The sequence below is a fragment of the Rattus rattus genome, chromosome 4, assembly GCF_011064425.1.
Source record: "Rattus rattus isolate New Zealand chromosome 4, Rrattus_CSIRO_v1, whole genome shotgun sequence".
NCBI lineage: Eukaryota > Metazoa > Chordata > Mammalia > Rodentia > Muridae > Rattus > Rattus rattus.
In genome coordinates this window covers 19,182,871-19,206,912 of record NC_046157.1, presented here as the reverse complement: position 1 = coordinate 19,206,912, position 24,042 = coordinate 19,182,871, and the positions used below count along the sequence as shown (strand labels likewise).

General features: G+C 45.5%; 1 protein-coding gene across 1 annotated transcript in view; it reads left to right on the top strand.

The window, feature by feature from the left end:
- The window catches only part of Kalrn (kalirin RhoGEF kinase), a 537,823-nt gene that overhangs the window by 101,913 nt on the left and 411,868 nt on the right, over positions 1 to 24,042 (top strand). Inside the window, 2 exon segments of the mRNA XM_032900150.1 lie at positions 17,004 to 17,078; positions 23,622 to 23,736. Coding sequence (XP_032756041.1) covers positions 17,004 to 17,078; positions 23,622 to 23,736 — 190 coding nt within the window.

Genomic DNA, 24,042 nt, shown 5'->3' with positions numbered 1-24,042 from the left:
AGAGCTGGGGACATTAGGACCAGTCTAGTTGTTCTGTCCGCACTGCTCTAAGAAGCTTCAACACCTTAGGCCTAAAGGTGTTTACGGGGCTACTTGATGCCACTGGGAACCCATAAGGACAGAAAAATGTCTAGAACTCAGAAAGACAGAAAGACACACTCAGAAAACTATAGACTTGCAAATTTAACCTTATTACTAGACAAAATGGAGGAGTCTTGGGTTTTGCAATAAACAGCAGCAATAACCTTGGGCAAGTCCCATAACCCTTATGGTCTTTAGTTCGCTTATCCATAAACTATGTGCTCATAACATCTCTGGAGGTTTGTTTTTTTTTTTTGGTCCCAAGTATTTCATCCTTGTATGTTCCTTTGATATATTTTGATTGTGTTTGAGTCCTGTCCCATTCTTCTCTGTCAGACATCCCAGACTTCTTCCAAGGGCAGAGGGGTAAGAAGGTAGACTTTGGAGCGGAATGGGTATAGGTTCATATCTTGCTCTTATCCCTGATAGTCAGGTAACCATAAGCAAATACTCCAAGCTTTCCATGTCTCCTCCTCTGTGCTGTTAGCATGCTCGTCTTTCCTGAGCTTCCATTTAATGCACAGGGCTCTTTTAGGTTTAAAAGACACAACAGAGCCTGTGTGAGACACTTAGCTAAGTGACTAAGAATCTAGCAAGTTCCTGGTAAATGCTGGCCCCTCTATTTTATTGATTTTTAGAATGTTCTTCCTCTCCCACTCCTACATTTTTCCACCTCTGGAATCATGTATCTTATAGTTTATGGTTTGGAGTGGTTTAATAAGCAGTAGATTTTTTTTTTCTTTCTTAATGGTACAAAAGCTAATGATGCATTTTACAAACCATTAAATGTGGCATTTCCCCAGCACGACTTCACCCCGAGGGTCTTGTTTCTCCACCGGGATGCCACCTCCCCTAACTTCTTACAGGATTTATGTCTTCCAGAGCAAAGCAAAATTAGGGAAAGAAACAGCTGGTAAGAGACAGTCTCAGCCATCATCCTGCCTGGCTTGTGCGGTTTGATTTTTACTGTTGTTGAAATCGAGGCCAGAGAGAAGAGGAATATGGAAAAGACCCAAGGGGGGCCTGGTGTTTTGGATTTCTCACCCGGAGCTCTCTCACCTAGGCCAGTAGTTCCTCAGTTATGACTGCTGTGCTGATGAAGCCGGGACCCTGGTGGATAATGAGTATTTCAGGGCCTGTTTATCGATTTTGAGGGACACATTTCCATGCCAGCATCCCAAGGCCGGAAAGACCGGATCATGGCCCAGCCTTCTCTCTTCACACAGAATCGTAGAGTTTTAGAGCAGAGCTATAATGCTCTCACCTGTGCAGTGGATGGATTTGCAAGGCGCGATGCTCTCTGGAGGCAGCTCATTTCCTCCTGGTTCTTTGTCTGCGGTTTCAGGAGCTGGAGGCATGTGGATGACTGTGTCTTCAGTCTGAATGGTTTCTGTAATCTGACTGCTCCCAGGTTTGCACAGCTGAGCCAAGTGACAGATCAATCACACAGTCCAGACGCGTCATCGACCGGCTCATTCACTCCAACTCCTCGCCCTGCTAACACCTGCCACCTATTAGGCACAAGTACACATGCAATCCCAGTTAGTAGTCACAGTGGCTTAAAGAGGCCACCGACACATACATTTCGCAGATGGTGGTAGAACTGAGGAGCAGGGCGATCTTTTAAGGATTTTGATTTTGACATTGATGAATCTTCCAGGTGAAGACTAGTGATAGGACATTCATGAGCAAGGGAGAAGTTTATAGCTGTAAGAGAAAAGTCTTAGTGTTGAAATCACGATGTGAAATGCTTTATACTCTAAACTGTGAACAAATACAGAGCCTAGAAGGGAAAAATCACAGTGTATGATTCTAGTACTGAGGCTGGGACAAAAGGATCACTGTGACTTTGAGGTTAGCCTGGAAAACATAGAAGTCCAGATTAGCCTAGTCTACAGAAGTGAGATACCATCTCAAAAAGAGTTCCCTGTACCCCATTAGCTCTCCACATTAATGGTGTCAGCCACTTGTTACTAAGCCAAAAAGATGTAGATCAAAGCCTTGCCTTGTCTCATGCATCATCAGAACTTCTGGGGTGTGAGAATATCCTGGTGGTTTGGTCTTTTTCTGGCTTCCATAAACAGCAAAATTTTCTCCTTTGGTTCTAGTGATTGTGTATATTTAAAAAGCTATGTTGGTTGAAGTCTTTATATCTAGAAGTTTCTAAAATGTATTTTTGTTGGTAATTTAAGACATTGTAGATAGAGCAGAGTGAGTGCGGTCTTGCTTGCAAAGGGCTTTTTCTTTGACTGGAGGGTCCTTAGTCCCCTGGGTGATGTCCCTTATTCTCTGCATTGGGCTGTGGGCATGTGAAGCCACTGGGCATGGTGCCTTGTCTTTAGTATGGAAGCTACACCCACTCAGTTTACTGACTGGATAGAAAGACACCATGAAGCACAAAGGTTGGTACAAGGTTCTGTGTTTGCCCTGAAATTCAAAGTTCCCTTGCTTTGTGAAGACTTGTTTTCCCAAGAGGGAATCTAAATAGTTACCTTACCGTTTAGGCTTTTGGTCATCTGCCAAAACTACTGAAGCCCCAGGCTTGTCTGTCCACAGCCAGCACTCTGGTTCCAATCAGAAAAATCGATCAGCCTTCGAAAGTTAAAAATAATCCTTCTTAAATGACTCTCGCTTCTTTCCTGGGTTCCTGTGCTTCAAGAAAGTCCTCTTGAGCCTCCCTGGATGCTACATCTGTGTTTCATGGCTCTGAGTCATTCATGGCTGAGCTCTGCTTGATTTCATGCTATGCTGTTTCCCATTCGTTTATTGTGCTGGACACTGACTGACCTCAGGGAACTCTGCCTTTTGTGATGTGTCTGTCCATCTATATCAGAGCTACTAAGAGAACCACGATGCTATGTCGTCTTCTGTGGTCTCCAATACAGCAACTAGTGGCCACTTTTAATGCGACTAATATAACTCAGGGACAGAACGTTACACTTCATGCAACTGGAGTTGTAAAAGCCACACACAGCAGGTGTGAGAACTAGCTAGCAGTGCTCTAGAAGGCCATCAGCCCGTCCTTACAATCCACTATGCACACAGCAGTGGTGGGACACTCTCCGAATCGTGTGCATGAAGTACAGGAGGCTGAGCTGTAATTGTGGTGTGAAACTCAACACGTGACCCTGAGCTCCTTCCCCGATACCAGTCTCAGTTCCCTTACTGCAAATGAGAGAAAGGCTAGAAGCTTTTGGAGGACTATGAGTCTCTGATACCATAAGTCTGCTGTTTTGATCCTTGATGGGGGCCTCTAGAATGGTGAATCTTGTCATAGTTTGGTGCTGTGAGGGGGAGGATGTCTGTTGCCTTGATTTAGCTCTCTGGCATGGGCTTGGATGTACAGCTATTTCTGCATGCGAAGAGTGGGAGGAGGCGATAAGAAGAGAACCATTCCTACAGAAGCCCCGGGAAGGCATTTGGTGCAGGGTAGGGATGCCTCACAGATGGGGGTGGTACACTCTTAAGTGTGGTATAGAGGTTGAAGGTTACCAGAATAGAAGCGGAGAGGGCTTAGATGAACAGTCAAGAGGGTCTTCCAGGGTGTGGCCCATTTAAAGGTCATTGTATGTGTGCTGGGACAATCCCAGACATGGGAGTACCTTTGAGTATTTTGATCCAGATTTTCCCTACTTTTGGAAACCATGTTTTTGTCCTCTTCAAATGGAAACAGGAACTTGGTTACACAGTTACTTGGCATCTAGCCCTACCTGTGCCCTGCAGACTAAGACCCGTTAAGAGTGGAGGATTTTAGTCAATAGTCCCATGCACCTGAGATACCAGGGTGATGCAGGTGTCATTGATCATGGTACTAAGGCCTCCTCATCCCTGAGATGTAGTGGAAGGTCTTTAGCTAGGCCCTTTAAGATATGATTTAAAGTCAGAAAAGCTAAGAGCAGTAATGCTTCCCCAGAAATACCACAAAATAAGACATAATAAAGCTAATGTGTTACTTTTGTAAGGGAGCCATGGTTTACAGATATTTTACCTTGAGTTAGCTTGGTCCTTATTTAGGCAGCTTTAAAAATCTCTACTTGGAGAAGGTCAGTTCCGAGAGGAGCTAACCCAGAGTTGCTGAGTTGATACGTGGCCATATGTCTCCTGTCTTTCCAGGCCTGCTTTGTTTCACCTGGTAGATGATCCTGGTATAGTTTGTGTCATCTCAAGTCACTAGGTTATTCTCATGGCCAAATAATATTCCATCGCGAATCTGTTCTTCATCATTTTTATCTGTTCGCCAGTTGAGGGACACAGTTTGCTTGTATTTCTTGGTTGTTGTTGAACAACGCTGCCGTGTACCTGAGGATGCAGGAATCTCTTTGACCGATGTCCTCTCTTTTGCATTTATCACAGGATCATGAGGTAGTTCATGTTTAAAAGTTCTGGGAACTTCCATACTGTTTCTCATAAAGGTTAGACTGATTTATATTCCCACCAACAACGGACAAGCATTCCTTTCTCTCTATCCTGATCAATACTTGTTATCTATAGTCTCCAATTTTTTTAAATTTAATAACCCATTGATCCAGCTTGTGCTGTGTATGAACTTTTGGTCACATATGTTAGTTCTTCTGAGTATAGTCATTCACACTGGAGCAAGGTGGTACTTAGTAATGATTTTGATTTGTATTTCCTTCGTGTTTAGTAATGCTGGTGACTTCTCATAGGTCGTTTGTTGGCCGTTTATATATCTTCTGAGGAGTGTTATTCAGGCCTGTTTCCCATTTTGAAATCAGTTTATCTGCTAGTGTTTTGAGATCCTACCAGATTGTACCCTCCTGTGAATGTGAAGGAAATACCTTCTTTCATTCTTTAGAGCCTCCTTTTTTTTATTGTGTAGAAGGTTTTAACTTGTTTTGATCCCATTTGTTTAGTTTTGTGTTTGTGTTTTGTGCCTTTGGGGGCATGTAGAAAAGAGAAGGTGGATAAAAATGTGAATTTTCAGCCTGTTTATAGCTATCTACATCTCATCAAAGCCCCAACTCAGACGTTAAAAAGTAATTGACGAGCATTTTTGCCCAATTCAAGCCAACACACACGGTGCTTGTATCATCTATATCCTAACGTTTAGTTCACAGACAGGGGGTGTTACTTCTGTGAGATTAAAGACTGACTTGAAATGTGCATGGCTATTCCTCTGGTATTCCATTGACTTGTGCTATCTAAGCATTCTCCTTCCATGGATCCTTGGTAGACAACAAGAGAGGGCTCACTGAGTATTTGTCATACCCAGTGTCACCACTTTGAGTCACAGTGCAAAACCACCTTCAGGAAAAGCGCAGCAACCTTGCTTCTCCTGACAGGGAGAAGATCATGGAGGTAAATGCCCAGGGCAGCCAAGGATTCTTACTTTCTCTAAGTCTTATGTTTATGATGTAAACTGTCTCATTGTTTACACTGTATTTCTTTGAGTAATAATTAGGTTGACTATCTTTTCAAACATTTCTCATCTGTGTCTTTCTTTTCTGAAATGCAGACTCAGGCTCTGTCCATGCTTTTCAAACAGTGAGCGATAGCCCTTAGCTCCTCTCTCCTGATTCTTACAGCGGCTTCCTCTCGCATCTCATTTTCTTGGTTAATTTTGTTCACAATCTTAAACATTTACATAGGCCACAAATGCTCAACATTACTTTTGTTTATAAAATACCCTTTAAGATCTAGCAGGGCAAGTTCAACTATTAATTATATTTTCCTAAAACATATCTGAGCATTTGCATGTATTTATTCTGCTAGCTGAGTTGAAAATCCTACATTCATACACAGCATACACTTAGAGACTCTCTTAGCAGGGATTCGCTATGATAAATGGCTCAGAAACAGAAACACGTTGATTTTATTGAATCTTTAGCATTTCACACCCTTGGCGCAAACTCTATTTGCGTCCGTGGCAAATCTTTGCTATTTAATGAAAACTGAAATTTTTTATAATGTATTTGAACCGTGGCTCCATTAGCTGCAGAACAACTTTATCTGTGATGAATGGTGCATTTTTATTTGCCACAAAATTGCATCAGAGTGAACAGATGTATAACAGTTGTCCTCAGTTCTATTGCTTGTCTTTAAAATGCTGTTCACAGATGTTATCATATCCACAACTTAATTATTAAACCTTTAAACTGCATGGAAATTCAAAGATCCTGTCTGTGAAAGATTAATGTACAAATGAGGAACTTTGCTTTTTTTTTTCTAATTCTGACAATAAATAAAAATTAAATATAGAAAAGCATTTAAAAACATTAGTAAAATTGGCAGTAATAGCACATTTCAGAAATAATCACTGTGTGTTATCTGTAGGTGGCTTTTATAGAGACATAAACCCCTATTTATGCAAACGGAACCAGTTTCTACCTTCTATTCTATAATCTGTTTTTCCCATTTAACAATATACTGTGATTTATACAGAAGTAGTTATTCTTAGTGTAAGAGTTAGCACTGCTTTGAGTGGATAGATCTTTGCTTCTGTAGCCAATCTTCTGTGGTTAAACATGCAGCTCACTCCCGATCTTGCAGTAGAAGAAAGCTGTGTGAAACATCCTAACTTAACATTAAGCTGATCTCTGGCCTTAGCATGGATGTGTTGGGGGGGAGGGCATATGTATACATTCATCGCCAAGCATTGAAACCTCATGGCCTCTTGGTTCTGATAAGGAATCCCTTTACCCAGGAAGCTGGAAGAGAATAGAGTAGCCCAGATGTAGACGCTCTGTCAAGATTACTGGGGATAGTATCGAAATTGTTTCAGAGATCACTCAGCAGATTATCTGAGCAATTTGTGTTTTGATGTTAGGGTCTGAAGTATGTGCTCTATATGAAGAACAACTTAACTGCTTTCATCTTTTTTCTATGATGCCCCCCCCCCGCTTCACTACTGCCTGACAGTTCAAAGCTAACCAAGGGGAAGACCCATAGGACGTGAGCTCCCTCCAGCTTCTCATTCTTTTCCCCTGCAGGCAGTTGTGGTCTCCTGTGGGGCTCTGAAGTTGCCTACAGGTAATGTTGGGGCTCCCTCATCTAGACAGTGATTCTGCTTTTAGAGTATATTGTCAGTAGACATGCTTCTCAGAAATGTCAGCAGGGCTGCATGCCTTTGTGTGGAATGAAGATAGATTCATAGGGGCAGAGGAGGTCTGGAGTTAGGAAAGAGGCAACAAGGCCAGCACACAGAAATTCAGAGAAGCTGCGTGGATAGGACCCTCTGAGCCGTATCACTTACAGATGTGTTGTGGGAAGGTGACATACCCACTTTTGCTCTAGTTTTGTGAGTTACTCCATTGATTAACATTGTGTCACTTTTTGGCCTCTCTCCTGATCTTGGCCACTTGCCAGCTTGTGCTAAGTTCCAATCTTTGTTACTCTTGAGGTTTAGGCCATAAGAAAACTTGCTCTGACTTCAGCGTCCTCCTGTCCTCCTGTCCTGCCAAGGACTTTGCTGACGCTCCCACAATCCTTTGCCTCTGCTCTGCTTGCTGGCGCTCCCACAATCCTTTGCCTCTGCTCCGCTTGCTGGCGCTCCCACGATCCTTTGCTTCTGCTCCACTTGCTGGCGCTCCCACAATCCTTTGCTTCTGCTCCACTTGCTGGCGCTCCCACAATCCTTTGCTTCTGCTCCACTTGATGGTGCTCCCACAATCCTTTGCCTCTGCTCTACCTGTTGATACTCCCACAATCCTTTGTTTCTGCTCCACTTGCTGCCATTTCATCACTGGGTCCCTTTGTGGACTGCAGTTTTGGCTGGTTATCTTTTTGTGAATTTCCGAATATTTCCTCCAGTACTTCTGCAATGTGTTTCTTATGATATCAAAATTACATGTCTGACTTCCCCCCAAACCAAAATTTCCTTGCCACCAGGAGCCTTATATTATTCACACAATAATGGTAACCTTGTTCGACACATACATTTTTTAATAAATATTAAATTCAGTCAGGTATGTTTAGGTCACTAAAACAAAAATTTTCATTAAAGATTTAAAATTTGCTTAAAACTCTAGGAATTGTTTCAGGGCCAACCCATCCACTTTAGATAGGGTTAATTTGTTGACCTATAAATCCAGACGTGTGCTAAGGGATGTATAGCATTTGTTTTGTGCCACTTAATATCTTTGGAAGCTGAGTGTGTGCACACATACATGATTGTGTGTGTGTGTGTGTGTGTGTGTGTGTGTTGTTGCAAAGGCCTTTCTTAATCTCTGCAATTCTTTGAAAGCAATACCAAACCAAGGTTTTTGCTTCTCTGCAGTTATCAGCAATCCTCATAGGCCTATGTTCTTACATCATTTCGTCACACTGGTTCATCCTGGGGACACACATCTCTCTTCTCTGCTGCCGTCTCATTTGTTTCACATATTCTGGGGCAGCCTGGACAGCAGCCACATTGAGTGGCAACCATACACGACTTCAGAACCGAGGACAGCGGCACGTCTGCCTGGGAAAGGGAGGGTTCTTCGGTTTGCAAAGGTTCCTGGAACTGCTATAGGCTTGGATCTGTTCCTTCTTGCCTGCTTCTGCCCTGCCTTTGAACTTACTTAATACTGTGACCCTTCGGTCCAGTCTGTGCTGGTATATTGTGCTGCCATTTCTTCCACTCATGGGACATAATACAGGAGCATGGAGGAAACTGAAACAGTGGAGGTGGGGCAAGGAGAAACTCTGGGCTGAGCACTGGGACAGCTCTGTGGTGTTCCCATGAGGGTCTCTTGCCTTGAGCTGCCCTGATGGCTGATGGGCTGCTGTCATTTATTTGTTTTTGTTTTGTTTTCTTTGCTACTATGAACGTTGTGTCCACATTTCAGGACACAGGACATGGACAGGAAGAGAGCGTGGAGAGGCAGTGGGCCATTTCAGGTTGTGATGTCTGACTGAGCACCTCTGTTATGACATAGTTGAGGCTTGCTTTTAGTGTCAGTAACTGATATTTTTCTGAAGAGGTGGAGGGTAACCAAGACTGAGAGACCTAAGGATAAAAGCAAGCCCTTTACATTCCTAAACCGTGACAGCCCGGTCCTTTCAGCTCTCTATAAATATAATAGCAAATCTATTGCTAATATCCAGTAGCTGTCCTCGTGCTCAGTGTTGCTTAGAGGTCTCATGAAGGAAGATTGTTCAGTGATACAAAAAAGATGATAAGTATTTGGTCCTCTCCAGTCCCACCATGTAGCATGAACATCTTACCCAACCTGATATTTAGAGTACAGGGGAAAGTGGTATATGGACAAAGGCACTTCCAAAGTGGTCACATTGTGGTGTTTGCGTTACACTGAAGGATGCCAAATTCTCAGGGGCAGGAGGTAGAGTGGGCTCGCGTGAATTGCATTTGAGGTCTCAACTCCAGATATGATTAAGTCCTGTGAAGAATAAACAGAAACAGTTTGCTCATTAGCCGGGCTTAGGGAGGTGTTACCCCATGTTTAAAGTGCTAATGATTAGTGATCTTTAATAGAGCTAATTTAGCGGTGGTGAGTATTACACATTTTCGCTTTTCAAAAGTAGTCCATTAGCCAGGCCTTTATATCTAATATCGACTTTAAAAGTTAAGGTTGAAATTGGCTACAATTAGAGTCCACCCGGAAGCACGGGAGCAGGAGAAAGATGAAGGCGGGAGTAGGAATCAGCAGAAAGGGTGCACAGGAGGAAGAGGAACAGCATTTGGTGCCTCGGTGTGGAAGTCCTCCGTGGCTCTGTGGGTCTGCAGGGCTCAGTCCCTGAAGCTAAGCCCCAGCTGTGTTCCAGGCACTGAACCTACCTCAGTGAGCACATGGCCCTGCCCTCAGGAATCTTGCTAGGGTCTAGTGAAAGAGGGCAGATGTGGCAGTGGACAGGGAGGAATGACCTGCATGAGGCAGGAGGAGCCGGACCAGCATGGTGTAGTGGAAAGTTAGAGTAGGTGCCCAGGCCAGGCATGAGCACATCAGTGGGCAGAAAGTGCTCCTCACATTCAAGGATTCCCGAGTTAGGCAAAGATAATCACCACCTTTCCTTTTCATAAATTCTGCACACTCTGGTTATCTCCCCTAGTCCCTGGCTACCGCTTCTCGTTGTATAGGCCTGGCCGCTTGGTTTAGGAAAACAGTATTTAGACACTGCCAGAATAAGATCCCTATGTTTTCCTTTCTCTGAACACTGAAAGCACTCTAGCAGAGGACCCTGAATGACCTTTGCTTAGGAGTTTCATGGCCAGAGAGAAGAATTCTGCCACATGGTTTCCCTTCATACCTGCAGGGTATGGAGACAAGGTGCTCAGGACCGTTTGATTATTTGTGGGTGGTGAAGATGAAGAAAATGGCTGGGCTTTACTCATATGCATTTCCAGCTGGGGAGAGACTTGTGGGGCCCCATGCTGTGCCGTGTTCTCTTATTGACTTGAATCTGCCCTCTCCCTCTCTGCCAGATGAACGTCTCTCAGCACATACTTCCTGCCTCGGTGGTAGTTGTTTTAAGGGGAACGCCAAGAAATATATTTATATTTGCTGGGGTTTTCCAATGGGCCATTTCCTCAGTAGCTCATTCACATCTGTAAGGAGCAAAAAAAAAAAAAAAAAAAGACTTACTTGTTCCATTTCCGCACAGGCGTGTGTGTCGTTCCCTTCAGCTCTCTTTTTCTTGTCACCCCCATTTCTGCTGCCTCCCCTTTCTTTTCTTATGTTAAGTCAGGAAAGAGAAGAACAGGGGGGCTGGAGATCTTACCTCTACCACTAATAGGTTCTCTGCCAACCCTGGCCCCCACTACAGACAATGTCTTCTCCTAAGCCATCTAGTCACTGCAGGAGAGACCACGTAAGTCTCGTTCACTTGTGATTCAGTTCTGTTAAGCATCTTCACAGAACCTCACAGAAACCACCACCTGGCCTGGCTGGCTCCTGCAACTGACTCAGAACAAATGTCCTTCTGGGCTCTCTTTGAACTCAGGGGAAGATCAGCAGAGACTTCTACCATCAGCAGCCTTGTGTCTGAATCCCTCCTGGCCTCAACTACAGATCAGGAGTGACTGGAGGTTGACGTCAGAGCCTACTGGGCACAGCCCTGTTCTGAGCCACAGCTTTCCTCTGGGAGCATCCGAACTCTCCTTTCTCTCCCTGATCTCCTCCTTGATGCATCCCAACCCAACTCTCTACCTCCCAAAGGCAGATTCCTCTGGGGAGCAGCTTCTGGGAATCAAACCACAGTGCTTCCTGCTTTGCCTGCTGTACCCTCCACTCTGTTTTCCTCTTCAGCAGGTAAATGCTACACATCCATGGCACAACGCCTAGGCCCCTTCCTATCCGTCTTCTGCCCTTCCCTTATTCAAAACCTGGTCCAGATGCTCTCCTGGGAGAGCCTGTCCTGCCCATCCAAGTCCAGCTCACCACTGAACTTACTGAACATGCGTGTGTTCAGGAACATGCGTGTGATCAGTTCGTCCTGATACCTCCAGAGTCTCCTGTGTGTGACAGTGGTTGAGGAACAATGAGATGACAGGGCTTTTCTCTGGAGATGTCAGGATACGTTAACAGATGTGAAAAGAAAACACACCAATGCCATCCCACAATGATAAGGAACAACTGGGGACAGCTGAACTTGATGGAGAGCTCAGGGAAGCCACCCAGAAATGATGGATTTGAGGGAGATTTAGGCTGTAGAGTCAACATGATTGAATGCCCAAATTGGAAAGTGTGGAGGAGAGATGAATGTCTAGGATGGCATCCATGTTTCTGTTCCGGCACCTCAGTGACAGGCAATGCCCATTGCAGGCAGAGTTGTCACTGGAGAGATGACACCCAGCATTGGGATAGCACAGATACCATGTGGCTAGGTGGAGAGTAAGGTGGAGGGCTGAAGTTCTGTATCAGAATCTCAGGATCTTGACTTTTATTCAATCTGTTAGATACCCAGTATTAGGAGAAAGTGAACACTAGGTATTCTGGGCTACGAGTTACCAGAGGGCAGAACGTGGGTCTTCCCCTCACTGGGAGTTTCATAAAATGAGTACCATGTAGTCATGGATATGCAGCTCTCTTGTTGTCATGTTTCCTTCTCCTGTTTCCTGTCCAGCATTGCTTGGTGTTCGAGGTTTCGTAGATCGGGCATCAGCTGGGATAGAGAGACAGAAATTGGCTCTCCTGTCTTCTGGGAACATCTCAAAGATGGTGATTTGGTCTGCAAATATGATTAATGAAGAGTTCAGATCTCAGAAAATAAGAAACTATTCTTGTTGTGAAATGAAGTCATTTATTGGATGAGGGAATGGGTTAAGGTACCACATTCCGAGCGTTGAATAGCCATAGTTTATAAACATTCATGCTGCCCCAAAACAAGACAGGGTCCAGTCTCAATGGCCTGGAAGATGAATTATTAATACACCTCTCCTGGATAACCTTTATTACAGCATGGAACGTAAGTGATGGATTGCAGCTAAGACCTGAATATTTGAAACCCTGAACAAGGAGAGGAATCTTCTCATGGTGGGACAAAGCAGGCTCGGAGCCGATAATAAAACCTTGATTAGACTAGGGTGAGGGTAATTTCTCTGACACTCTCTTTCCTCACAATGGGTAATTAGAGACACCTGGGTTCTGTTTCTAATGCAGTGTTTGACTCTATAGGTCTTAAATAGGAACTGGGATCCTGAGTTTCTAGCAAGTTCTAGGTGGTAGATGACAGCCATTACTTTGAAGAGCAAGACTGTGAGGCTAGCTATTAGGAATCATTTCAAAGTGACACCAAGTCACCAATTTACATGCTGCACAAAATTAATTTTCTTGCTACTGAACCCCTAGGAACTCATAGCCAACACTGTTTTGTGTGAGATTTTGATGTTTCCGTCTTCCCAAGATCATTCGAAAATGAGTCCTCATTTACATATTTATTATGCACTAGGTAAGCCTTGTATTAGACTGTGGTAGCACCAAGCCCAGTAAGAACTGGATTTTGCTCTCAGGGATAGACAGGTATGCCAATGGGAAAACGGGTTGTTATCAGAGACACGATGTCACCTGCACAGAATACAACGCAATGCAATGGAGAAGGGGCAAGGAGTATTGGGACGTTTGTCATTTTAGTGGAGGGATGGGGCTCTGGCCCACTTGAAGCAATGTTGGGATGCTTACACGCTTGTCCTTAAATAAGTGCAAATTGTGGAAGTGTGACTGAAATCCAAAAGGAAATAGAGAGCCGTCCATGGGTTCCTGGCAGCTCACACCTTTGAACACTCACCAAATGCTCACCCAGTCATTGGTTTCTGTGTGTGTTTCACTCAGGATTGCTCTCTGAAGATTGGCATGGAGCCCAAGCACTCTGCTTCCTTAAGGGAATCACTGCTTTCCCAGACCCGAGAACCCATAGGCAGGGCCCATGGCACGAGGCCCAGCTTGCTCTTCCTTAGGACTAGAAGTGCAGAGTGGATGCCAGAGTGGGGCCCTGTTGGTGCTTCACATATGAGAAGCAGTGAGGAGGAAAATGTGATGAGAACCAGGCAGCAATGGGAACATGCTGTTTGAGGTTCAGGGCAATGAGGAACAGACACAGGGCTGGGAGGAAACCTGAACCGGAGGGTCTTGGGAAGATGGTGGTGGCATTTTTTTGTTTTTACTTCCTTAATAAATGCAGAGCATTTCAACTTTGCTAATTAACAGAACAGCAGGCTTGTAATTCTGACAGCAGCAGGACATGAATGCGGTGGGCTTAGCACTGAAAGCTAGCCAGGCATGCCTTTGTCCTTAAGAGAAAGCACAACACCCACATTGAGTCAGGTCCATAAGAGTTCCTGCTGACTTTTGTTTCCCCTTGTAAGGGAAAGGAGGAGTTAAGGGCTTTTACTTCTTCTCAGGCCTTCTATAAAGTAACGAGGGATGCACTGTTTCAGCAGGCTTCCCTTAAGGAAAAGACCAGTCTGCTATTGATCTAGTGTTCACAACCCAATAATGCTATTGGATACCCTTTGTGTCAGAAAGAGCAGTTGCATGCAAGCTGCCTCCTGCAAGGTCTGTGTACTTATAGAAGTTCTGTCATTTTTTTCTTCCATTTCGGCAACTGGTCTACCTGCAAAAAAAAATCCCAGTAGTGGTCCCAAGAAAGAACGGTCCGGGAAGCCAGGGGAGTTGTTCTAGTTTTTACAAGCATGCTGAGACTGAATGAAGGAATTTGCTTCTAATGCATCCTTTCAAAACACGTTGGTCTAACAGTGAGAGGACTGTGAAGTTTAAGATTGTGTTGATAAGTATGGAGAACGAACTTAGGCTCAGGTCATTAGAGCTGAGAGACACCGGAGATCATCTACCAGGACCACCAGTGCTTATGTGACAGGTGATGCCACTGGCCTCATGCAACTCATTTTGGGAAGGGCTAACTGGTATTTAGTTATTTATTCTTTCATCAAACGTTTATTGACCATTTACCAGGAGTCTACCAGGATGTGTAGTAAAAACATATCCCAATTTCATTGGTCCTGTTCGAGTTAGCAGTCAATAAACTTACCCTTTATTATGTATTCTAACAGCTGGCTTCACAAGGTCCCTGGAGGAATTGATGCACGGGCTCTTCAGCCAGTGCAAATAAGTTTTATATGCAAGGTCACCAATTTCCGAGCCCCTAGGCTAATTAGTTTAGCTCTACTTGGCTTTACATAATACACGTATTGTTGAAAAGTTATTTGTAATTCAATTTTGGCAAATGAAAAACTAATTTAAACCACTAAGGGAACTTTTACTTTAAAAGACCCCCAAGCATATGTTTTTATAATGTAAAAAATCTTGTTGCTACTATTGGAAATGATTACTTCCTAGTAATGGATTTAGTGAGTCTGGATACTTTGGGAGTGCTTGTGGTGGGCACACAAGTCAGGCATATAGCCCAGCAGTCATCAGAACTGACTGGGAGGCCTCTAGCCAAGGGAGCAGAAGCCTGAGAATCAAGGAAGAGGGCAGCTCAAGACTGACATTTTCCAGAGCCTGTGATCTGGTACTTTATGGAGGACTTGCTGGCCATCCTCCAGATCCTGAGAAGGAAGATATATGGAAAGATGAGACTAGGGCCTCCATCTCTGAAGATGAGAATGGGTTGGACATAACATACCCAATCATTTTACTAAGTTACCAAGGCTGGCTTTGAACTTGCAACCCTTCTGCCTTGACTTCCTGAATAGCTGGGTTTATGGGCCTGGCACTACCAGGCCTGCCTTACTTTGAACTTGTAAATAACCTAGAAAAAGATGGGAGAAAATTCATTTTTATATAGAAATTAAGTGTGCATACTTATGTAAGCAGAGTATTTAAAAACTGAGAACAATGTATTTCACTTGTAAAAAACAAGCTGTTTTGATACTATAATGTCATTTTCCACAAACAGTTCTAGAGTTAAAGATAGTTGAGAAGTTAAAAATGTTTCCTTGCTGTGCGAGGAAGAAAACAGAGCAAAGCGAAGCAAGTAATAGGAACTATTAGCGAATGCTGTAATAACTGTTGCTAATTAGTCTCTTTCATGAGATGTAATCGTCTTTGGTGTGGGAGATGAGGCTTGAGCCTGCCTATCTGAAGAGACTAAAGGCAGAGCTAGAAAACAAGGTGGTGTCTTTGAAGTCAGAATTCTTCTTCCTTATCTTTCTTCCTTTCTCACTGCAGCTCAGTGAGAGCTACTCTCTACTACTCTACATCATAAATTGTGTGTCAACTTCTGAAGAGACTTAATTGCCGAACAAAAGGTTCACTGCGTCAGGGGAACATAAAAGAGAAGAAAGAAATGAAATAGTCAGGCACTGGAGTGTGATTGGGGTTGGATTATGATCTCTGACCTTGGGTCCTGGCGTTTTGTGACACATTTCTTCTCTTCCTTGGTTGGTTGTGCACAGGGCATGAAATTTCCCCTTCCCTGGGCCAGTGAGCTAATTCCTGGACTGTTGGTAAAATTCACGTGATGCTGAGAGCCTGAGAGATGGAGTCTACCCAGCATGCCACTCTTCTTTGTAGATTTCAGACTTGGCCTCACAGCATGTGGGTTGTAGTTCGTGGTCCCTGGCTCTATTGTACTGAGCTGATAGCACTGCTTTTCTTATGAGATCCGCCGTGTGATGTCTTGATGGTAATACACAAAGAGGCCCCCAGTTACAGCCCCAAGGCTATGAGTGTGGGCAGTTCCCTTTCAGAGTTCTGTATGGCACTGGAGTTAATTGCCAGGGTTACAGTGGTCCAGCCTGAGGTCTCCTGTATGTGTGAAAGTTGGTTCTCCCTTCCTGTGCTCCTCATACTGGGCTGGGCTGGCGTATGCTTCTGGGACTACAGTTTCTCTAGATGAATTTTTCTTATCCGGTTTTGGGGAACTCTGGTGTCTGCCTCCACCCCTCTGATAGGAACTTGGTTAGACCCAGGAAAGTACTTTACAGCCACGAAGCAAGACTTAAACAACCAGACAGAGAACGTGCACTTTCTTAGGAGATTGGGGCCTGGTGGTGACGTGAGAACGGGCATGGGTTTTGGTTGTCATGATCGACTTGGCCTCTGGCTAACAGATTTTTGGTTATTTTCACATTTGTAGAATGAAATCTAACAGCTTATCCGCAAGAAGCTGTCATTCAGAGTTCTGTAAACTACTTTATCTGAACTAACTCACTGTATCCCATGCAATCTGTGTGTGACACTGCTAGGCACTAGAGATCCAAATGTGCTTTAAAACATCCTGCCATTTTGAAGTTGCTCAGCCACCGCAGGGCTGCCTGTGTTGTCACTGGGGCATGGAATTTTGTGCTCAGTGGGAGTGGCGTGAACTGTTCTCTCCTGAAAAGGGCCAAGAAAAAAGAAGAAGGCTTTAACTCCATCACAATGGGGACTCTTCCTCTGTTAGGCTGGACTGCAGACCTGCAGGAGCCTAGATGATGGACCTGGGAGGCTGAGGTGGGACCTTGTGGCCTAGCTGATATGTAGCTGACATCTTTATTTTCTTTCTGTTTGGTTGTCCTACAGGATCTTTTCGGAATGATGGTTTGAAAGCTTCTGATGTCCTTCCTATCCTAAAGGAGAAAGTGGCCTTTGTGTCTGGTGAGTATGTATCTTTATAGTAGACCTAAAAAAGGGTGTGTGTACGTGTGTGTGTGTGTGTGTGTGTGTGTGTGTGTGTGTGTGTGTGTGTACCTGTGTGGTATGTCTGTGTCTGTGTGTGTGTCTGTATGTCTGCCTATGTGGTGTGTCTGTGTCTGTGTGTGTGTCCGTGTGTGTGTCTGTGTATGTATGTGTGTGTCCATGCATGGGTGTCTGTGTGTCTGTGTCTGTGTTTCTGTGTGTGTGTGTGTGTGTCTGTGTGTCTGTGTAGTCTGTGTGTATCTGTCTGTGTGTGTGTCTGTATGTGTGCCTGTGTGGTGTGTCTGTGTCTGTGTGTGTGTCTATGTGTATGTATGTCTGTGTCTGTGTGTGTGTCTGTGTAGTCTGTGTGTGTGTCCATGCGTGGGTGTCTGTGTGTCTGTGTCTGTGTTTCTGTGTGTGTGTGTGTGTGCGTGTGTGTGTCTGTGTGTGTGTGTATGTGTGTGTGTGTATGTGTGTGTGTCCATGCGTGGGTGTCTGTGTGTTCACTCACTGTCCTTTACGAGAGGAGACACGTTAGCAGTTAGGTTCGTAGTGGCTGCTTCATCCCTCCAGTGACAGGCAGAGGAAAGGGGACCCTGACCTTACCTGGAGACTCTGGAGGACACTTGCAGCAATAGGCAGGTCCAGACACAGCTCACAACCCTACAGCCTGACTTGCTCTCTCTGCGGGGGCCACTGGGGCACCCTGAGAGGTTCCAGTAGGAAGAGTGTATCTACCTCACATGTTCCCCAGGGTTTCATGTTGTTTCTTAGTGGGTCACAAACAGGAGGGGGTTTTGTTGTTTGTTTGTTTTGTTGTGGTTGTTGTTTGTGGGCGTTGTTTGGTTTTGTTGTTGTTGATTTGGTTTGGTTTGGTTTCTCATTTGCTTTCTTAGCAAATGGAAACAAAAGTGTCTGTATTCTCAAGTTTTGTTCATGGTTTGTTTTATTTGTTTTGTGAACTCCCAAATATTTATTCCTCATGGCACTCCCAGCCTATCCTATGCACCTGGGCCTCTCGACATCTCATTTGGTATTAGGTATCTTCAGCCTTCCGGCCAACTACCGCTCCTTGTAAACAGTTTACTTGGACCTAGCCATGCATGCTTTATTAGGTAGAGTGTATGTTTCCCATGACGTCACACACTTGGTGACTGAATTGGATTCCTTCTTGGTCAGAACTTGGCAGATCCTGATCCTGGGCTGAGTGCTGACAGTGGGAGCTGTACAGAGAGTAACCGTGGTGTACACCTTGTCAGACAGAGCCTTTGTTTCTGGATAGGATTTTTGGTCTGAATGACTAGCCATGGAGCCATGGGCTGTGAGTGAGTTTGCTTCCATAGTAGGGTAACTCACTCCATAGGCCCTGCTGGCTCGGCTGATGTACAGCAACTACCACAGAAGGAAAGGAGAGGAGGGGAGGTCCTCTGTAGGAAGGGAAATCATATTTGAGCTGTCTCTCTCTGCCTTACCAGAGAAGGGAGGACAGCAAGTCTGTGTGGTATGGGAGGTGAGGCAGACATGTGCTAGGTACACAGGAACCTTTGTAAGATACTGTGTGCATTCTGTAACAGTGGGCGGACTGGTATTCTCTCACAACTGTTGCTGTTGAAACAACTGAGATCCAAAGGCTGCCTTGCCCTGTTTGTGTCATGGGGTGAGCCCTTCATCACTAAAGATTTAGAGGCATAGTAGAACAGCCTTGCAGTGTGATTCTAGCACAGAGGCATGTATGTGACAAAATAAACTAGGATTTGCGGTGCCTACTGAACTCTGGAAAGACCCTGTGGGGACATCCTGGTGGTCTCTGTGCATCCATTTGCCTTGGGCCCCACAGTCTTGATCCTTAGAACAGGTTTACAGCCCACTTCCTTCTGTTGTATGGCCCTTTGTTAAGATGGCGGTGTCAGTGTCATTCCTATCCCTTGGATGTCCTGCTGATGCCTCTGTTAATCTCATGACAGATGTTTTCCTTCCCAATCTTTCCCATACCTGCCAGCGTGAGCCTCTCCTCACCTTCACAAGCTATATTCCACTACCCCTCCTCCAGAAGCTCTTTTAGACCTAGCCTATCTTTTCTGACACCATCTTGTTCTGCATCCATTCAGGGACTATGAAGACAGATATAATATGTTCTGATATGGGGACCCTTGTTTCATTGTTAGTGGCTTGGCTTTCCAATGTACGTCAATTGGATGTGAATGGGGACCAGTCAGGCCTAGGACAGAGGTAGGGCATTGACCTTATTGAACTCATGGAGGTAGTTTGCCAGAAAGGCAGTCAGGGATAAGGAAGGTAGGAACTGGCAGTGTGCCGCTCACTGCTATGCTCCGGAATGAGCCAAGCCTGACTCATCCATGCTCGCCCGGTCAGGAGCTTCTAAGCTTAGGGAACATTGCCCTCAGTGCCTGGGAAGGACACTGAAGGTGATTGGGAGATAATGATTGACTACATCCAAGAAAGAAAACAGAAACTGATTTCCCTATTCTATACACACCGAGTCAGGAAACACAACACAAAAATAGAACCAAGCAGAGAAATCCTGAGTTAAATAATGCAGTGTGGCAGATACATTTCATTCTGAGAGCAAAGCCAGGAGCATGGTAGGCAGAGAAACGGACCATTTGCTGCGCCCGCCCTCCTCTGCCAGCATCTTGCCTTTGCCCAGGTAAAATAAAACATGTTACCATGACAACGGACATCTGGAATAGTCCGGGACAGCCCAACCACTTCTGCAGGTGGGCATGTGGGTGTGTGACAGTGGCTGTTTCTGTCCCTTGGTGCCTCTGTTGTCTTAGTCCTGCTCCATTTTGTTCTATGGCTCACAGCCCTGGGGTTCTGGCCTCCCACTCACAGCACCCCGATCCCTTTTTTCTGCCCATTCTTCTTTCTGCCTATCCCTCCTACATGGGACCCAGTATATCCCTAGGATCCTCACACGCTTCTGCCTCTGGCCACCTTCTGGTGATGCTCCATGCTACTGGGGGGGACAACCTTTTGTACTCTGGGCCCCAGGGTTTCAGAGTATGTTCCTTAGATGATCTTTGAAACTGAGGAGAGAAGTTTGGGGATGGCTGAATCTTAAAGTCCTCCCACCCTCGACTTGGACCATCCATCAAAGCACGTTAACATTTTAAGGCTCTGTAAAAATCCTACAATAACCAACTTTCTCTAGTCTAACATGGCATTTCCAACTACAAAATAACCTTATTCCCTTTGAGGGGGGAAAAAGACTCCTGTGAATCCATTAAAATCGTGCAGAGAGCTGTGCTATTGTTATGTGAATCCAACTTTCCGTACGCTTCCTGAGATCTGCCTCCCTCCTACGCCGCTTCCATCTGCTGCCCGAACTGGAGCTTGCTGCCTCCTGAGAGTGTGAGGCCTCCCTACTTTTAGTCAATGAAACATCAACGTCTCTCACTTTGGGCCTTCCTCCTTCCTCAGCCCTTGCTTTCCTGTCTACACAGAAGGAGAGCAGTTGACATTTCTAGAATGCACAACCCCCTCCCGTTCCCCACATCCTTATCCTGTAGCTCCTACCACCGAAGCCTTGCACAGGTAGCTAAAGGCCGAGAACTTGTTGCACAAGTCGTTGGTTCTATTAAAGACGTGCATCTGTGATGTTTGTAATATGTCCGTGTTCCCTCTCTCATACGTACGGCAACCTTGGGGTGTCATGCTCCATCTCTGCTGATCTTCTCAGGCCAATAATGTTTTGGTTATTATCAGTGATCCACCTTAGTGGATGGTCAGCCTCTGGACACCAGAGTCTTAAGTCTGTTTCTCCTGTGGCCAGCCATGATTTTGCCCTCTGATGTGTCATCTGTAGCCTTGTTCTCCTGCCTTTGACCCTTTCTGTTTGGTTGACAGGATAGATGGCACAGGGCCCATCCTCTTGGGATCGCCTGGTATAGTAGAGCAGACCTCACTCTCACCTGGTCCTCTCAGGCACGTTCTTCCCCAGCTCTACTCTGCCATCACAGAATAGGGCCCGGACAGATGCTGTCACTCAGCATCTATCTTTGAAGCCCTTTTCGTCCCCATTCCTATGGAATGGTTTCTACTGGTAATGGTTGTGTGGCCTTGACAGATGGTGTCGGTCTCTCATTTTGCTCTGAGGCAGGCTGAGCTAGCCTCCTCCATGACTTTATTTTCTTCTCCCTCCTGGGTTCTGCAATGAGCCTTAGAAAGACTATCAGCTGAGTGCTGGCTCCTTCGTCTTGTACCCTGTGAGGCCTCATTCCATCCATTGACCCGGCTTCCCAGCACAATGCTGCTCTTCCTCTGTACTTCCTCCTCCTCTTTACTCTGGGATTTTGTTTTCCATTCTGAAAAAGACAAGTTCGAACCCGCCTCCCTTTCTGACCTCTTGATCCACACAAGAGACACCTTTGGAGACAAAAGAGGCAATTTCCCACCTTTGGAGGCTCCTTACATACTCAGAACCTTACTTCCAGCTGTGTGTGGTTCTGTAACTCTTATCAATCACCCTCTCTGCTCGCCCTCTGCCCATGCAAGTCTTGTTCCTCAGGGTCCCCTAACCCTAGATATATGATTATCCATGGAAGGTCAAAGAGAAAATTAGCAGTTGTGACAGACAGATACAACACACACACACACACACACACACACACACATGCTTACGGTGTTGAGATCAACGCTAGCAGAGAAGGATGTCCGAGAGCCTCCAGCTTCTGAGAATCTGTCTGTCTAACCCTTCTGTTTCCTTTCTTCAAGTGGCTTGTGAATCACAGTTGGGAGATAAGGACTCTCTCTCCCAAGGCAGATGATATGAAGGTGGCTGTCAATGCAGAAAGCCAGGACTGAGACTATGAAAGGTCTAGAGTTGGAAAGTCTGTGGCTCAACTCTGTATCTGCACAAAGCCTCTGGAGAGGGAACAAGATGCTGATCATGCTTGGTGGTTTGATTTTGCTTAATCCTCTCTCACCTGCAGTCTCCCCAGTCATCTTTGTGTGGTGTGGTGTGACTTGTCCTGCCGTGGTTGTGTGTGTGTGTGTGTGTGTGTGTGTGTGTGTGTGTGTGTATGATTGCATGTGTGAATACATGAATGTGAGAGTATGTGTATGTGTTTCCTCAATTACTCTCCACCTCGCTTTTTGAGACATGGGTCTTTATCTCAGCTAGATCATTGACTGGCTACACTAGCTAGCCATCAAACATCTGCCTTTCTCTGTCTCTCAAGTGCTAAGGACATAGATACACACCGTCATGTCCAGATTTTAGGTGGGTGCTGGGTAATTTACTCTTAAGTCTTCACTTGTGTACAGTGGGTACTTTATTCATGGAGTCACCTACCTGGTGTCCTTCCTCTGCAGCCTCCTCCCCCTTGGTGGTATTCTGGATTCACTGTTTACCACCACCTCCCCACCCCTACCCCCCTCACACACACACACACTCAACACCTGTGTGCTCTATGATCAGAGGGAAGCACTCTGTCTGCCTGAGCTCACACAGAGAGGTCCTGGTCTGTAGTGAGCTAACATAGACTTCTTCCTAGGGTTGCTATGGTACTACCGCTATGTGCCCCTATCTTTCTCCCATTAAATCCCCTCTTGGTGTGCACCATGGAGATGACAGTGGCTTCTGGAGAGGCACTGTGACCATTATACAGAGATGGTGGCCTTACGCTAGTAGAGGGTCAGCATGCTATAGGGACCTAATCACCTTCCAGCTTCAACACCATCCAACAACCCCTGAGAAACTTGGTCCGCTATGTAATTTTAGTGTCTGTTAATGAATGAATTTTAACATCATAAGAGCAGAGAAAGAGTGTGGAAAGCAGAGGATATAACCGTGGCCACCTCGAATCCTGTCCTAGTAAAACAGTGGCCGCCATCTTGGTTCACTCCTCCCAGCTATTTTTTTTTACGTGTAGTTTTTAGTAAGACCCTAAGCATGCATGCTTCTAATGAGATTGATGTGCTTCTCCATTGGATGCGATGCTTGGCACCTCAGGCAACCAGTGGGTAGAGCTGGCCTCTGGGCTATGTAGAGAGTCCTCAGTGATATCTTACTGAGTCTGAAAACTTCCTGGCAGTGCTGTCCAGAGGGATGGTCTGAGGCCTCTCCTGTCATCAGCTCCTGGAGAATAATCCCACACCACTGGAGTCTGCAAAGAGAAGTGGCAGGGGGTTAAGTTTCCAAGGCAAAGCATTTTGGCTCAGCTTGTTTTCTCACCAAGGACAGCGACAACCACCTTCTTGTCATCTCCTATGTGCCAAGGGAGCTTCTTTTCTGTGTACCTCCTCCTGCTATCTGAGAAGTCTTTGCAATAACTCTGCAGTGTGCCCACCATGGTTTTAGTAATCTCTAGACAAGGCAGCAGAGATGTGCCCAACGTCATACACCTTACCTTCATGTTAGCTCCTCCCTGTTAAGAAGCGGTGACCGGTTTCTCAGGCACTTGCCCGCCTGTTCTTTTGACATTCTGTAACACTGCTTTTCATCTGTAGCTGACTTTCCTGACGCTTTCTTAAACTACCCACTCTCGTTCCCTCCAGGGGGTCGTGATAAGCGAGGTGGACCCATCCTGACCTTCCCTGCCCGAAGCAATCATGACAGAATAAGACAGGAAGACCTACGGAAACTCGTGACGTATTTGGCCAGCGTGCCAAGGTAAGGTGAAGGGGAATTGTCTGCAGGGAGGGGGAGCTGATGCCAGTGAACTGAGACAGCCACTGAGCCTGCCAGAGGCCCTTGGATTAGGTTCTAATTGTTCCTGGAATATCACCAACCATTGTTTACTGCATTCCCTTGGTTCCTGCTGGGACTCATCTGGAAGTGGTGACTGTGGGCAGAGGTGAGAATCCCACTCAGGCTTCGAGGGTTAGTGTGGAGCCCACAGCAGGAGATAGCTTGGCCTGGTCTAGAAGAATGGGAAGCTGCTGGTTACTTCCATGAAAACTTCTGCCTATCCCATTC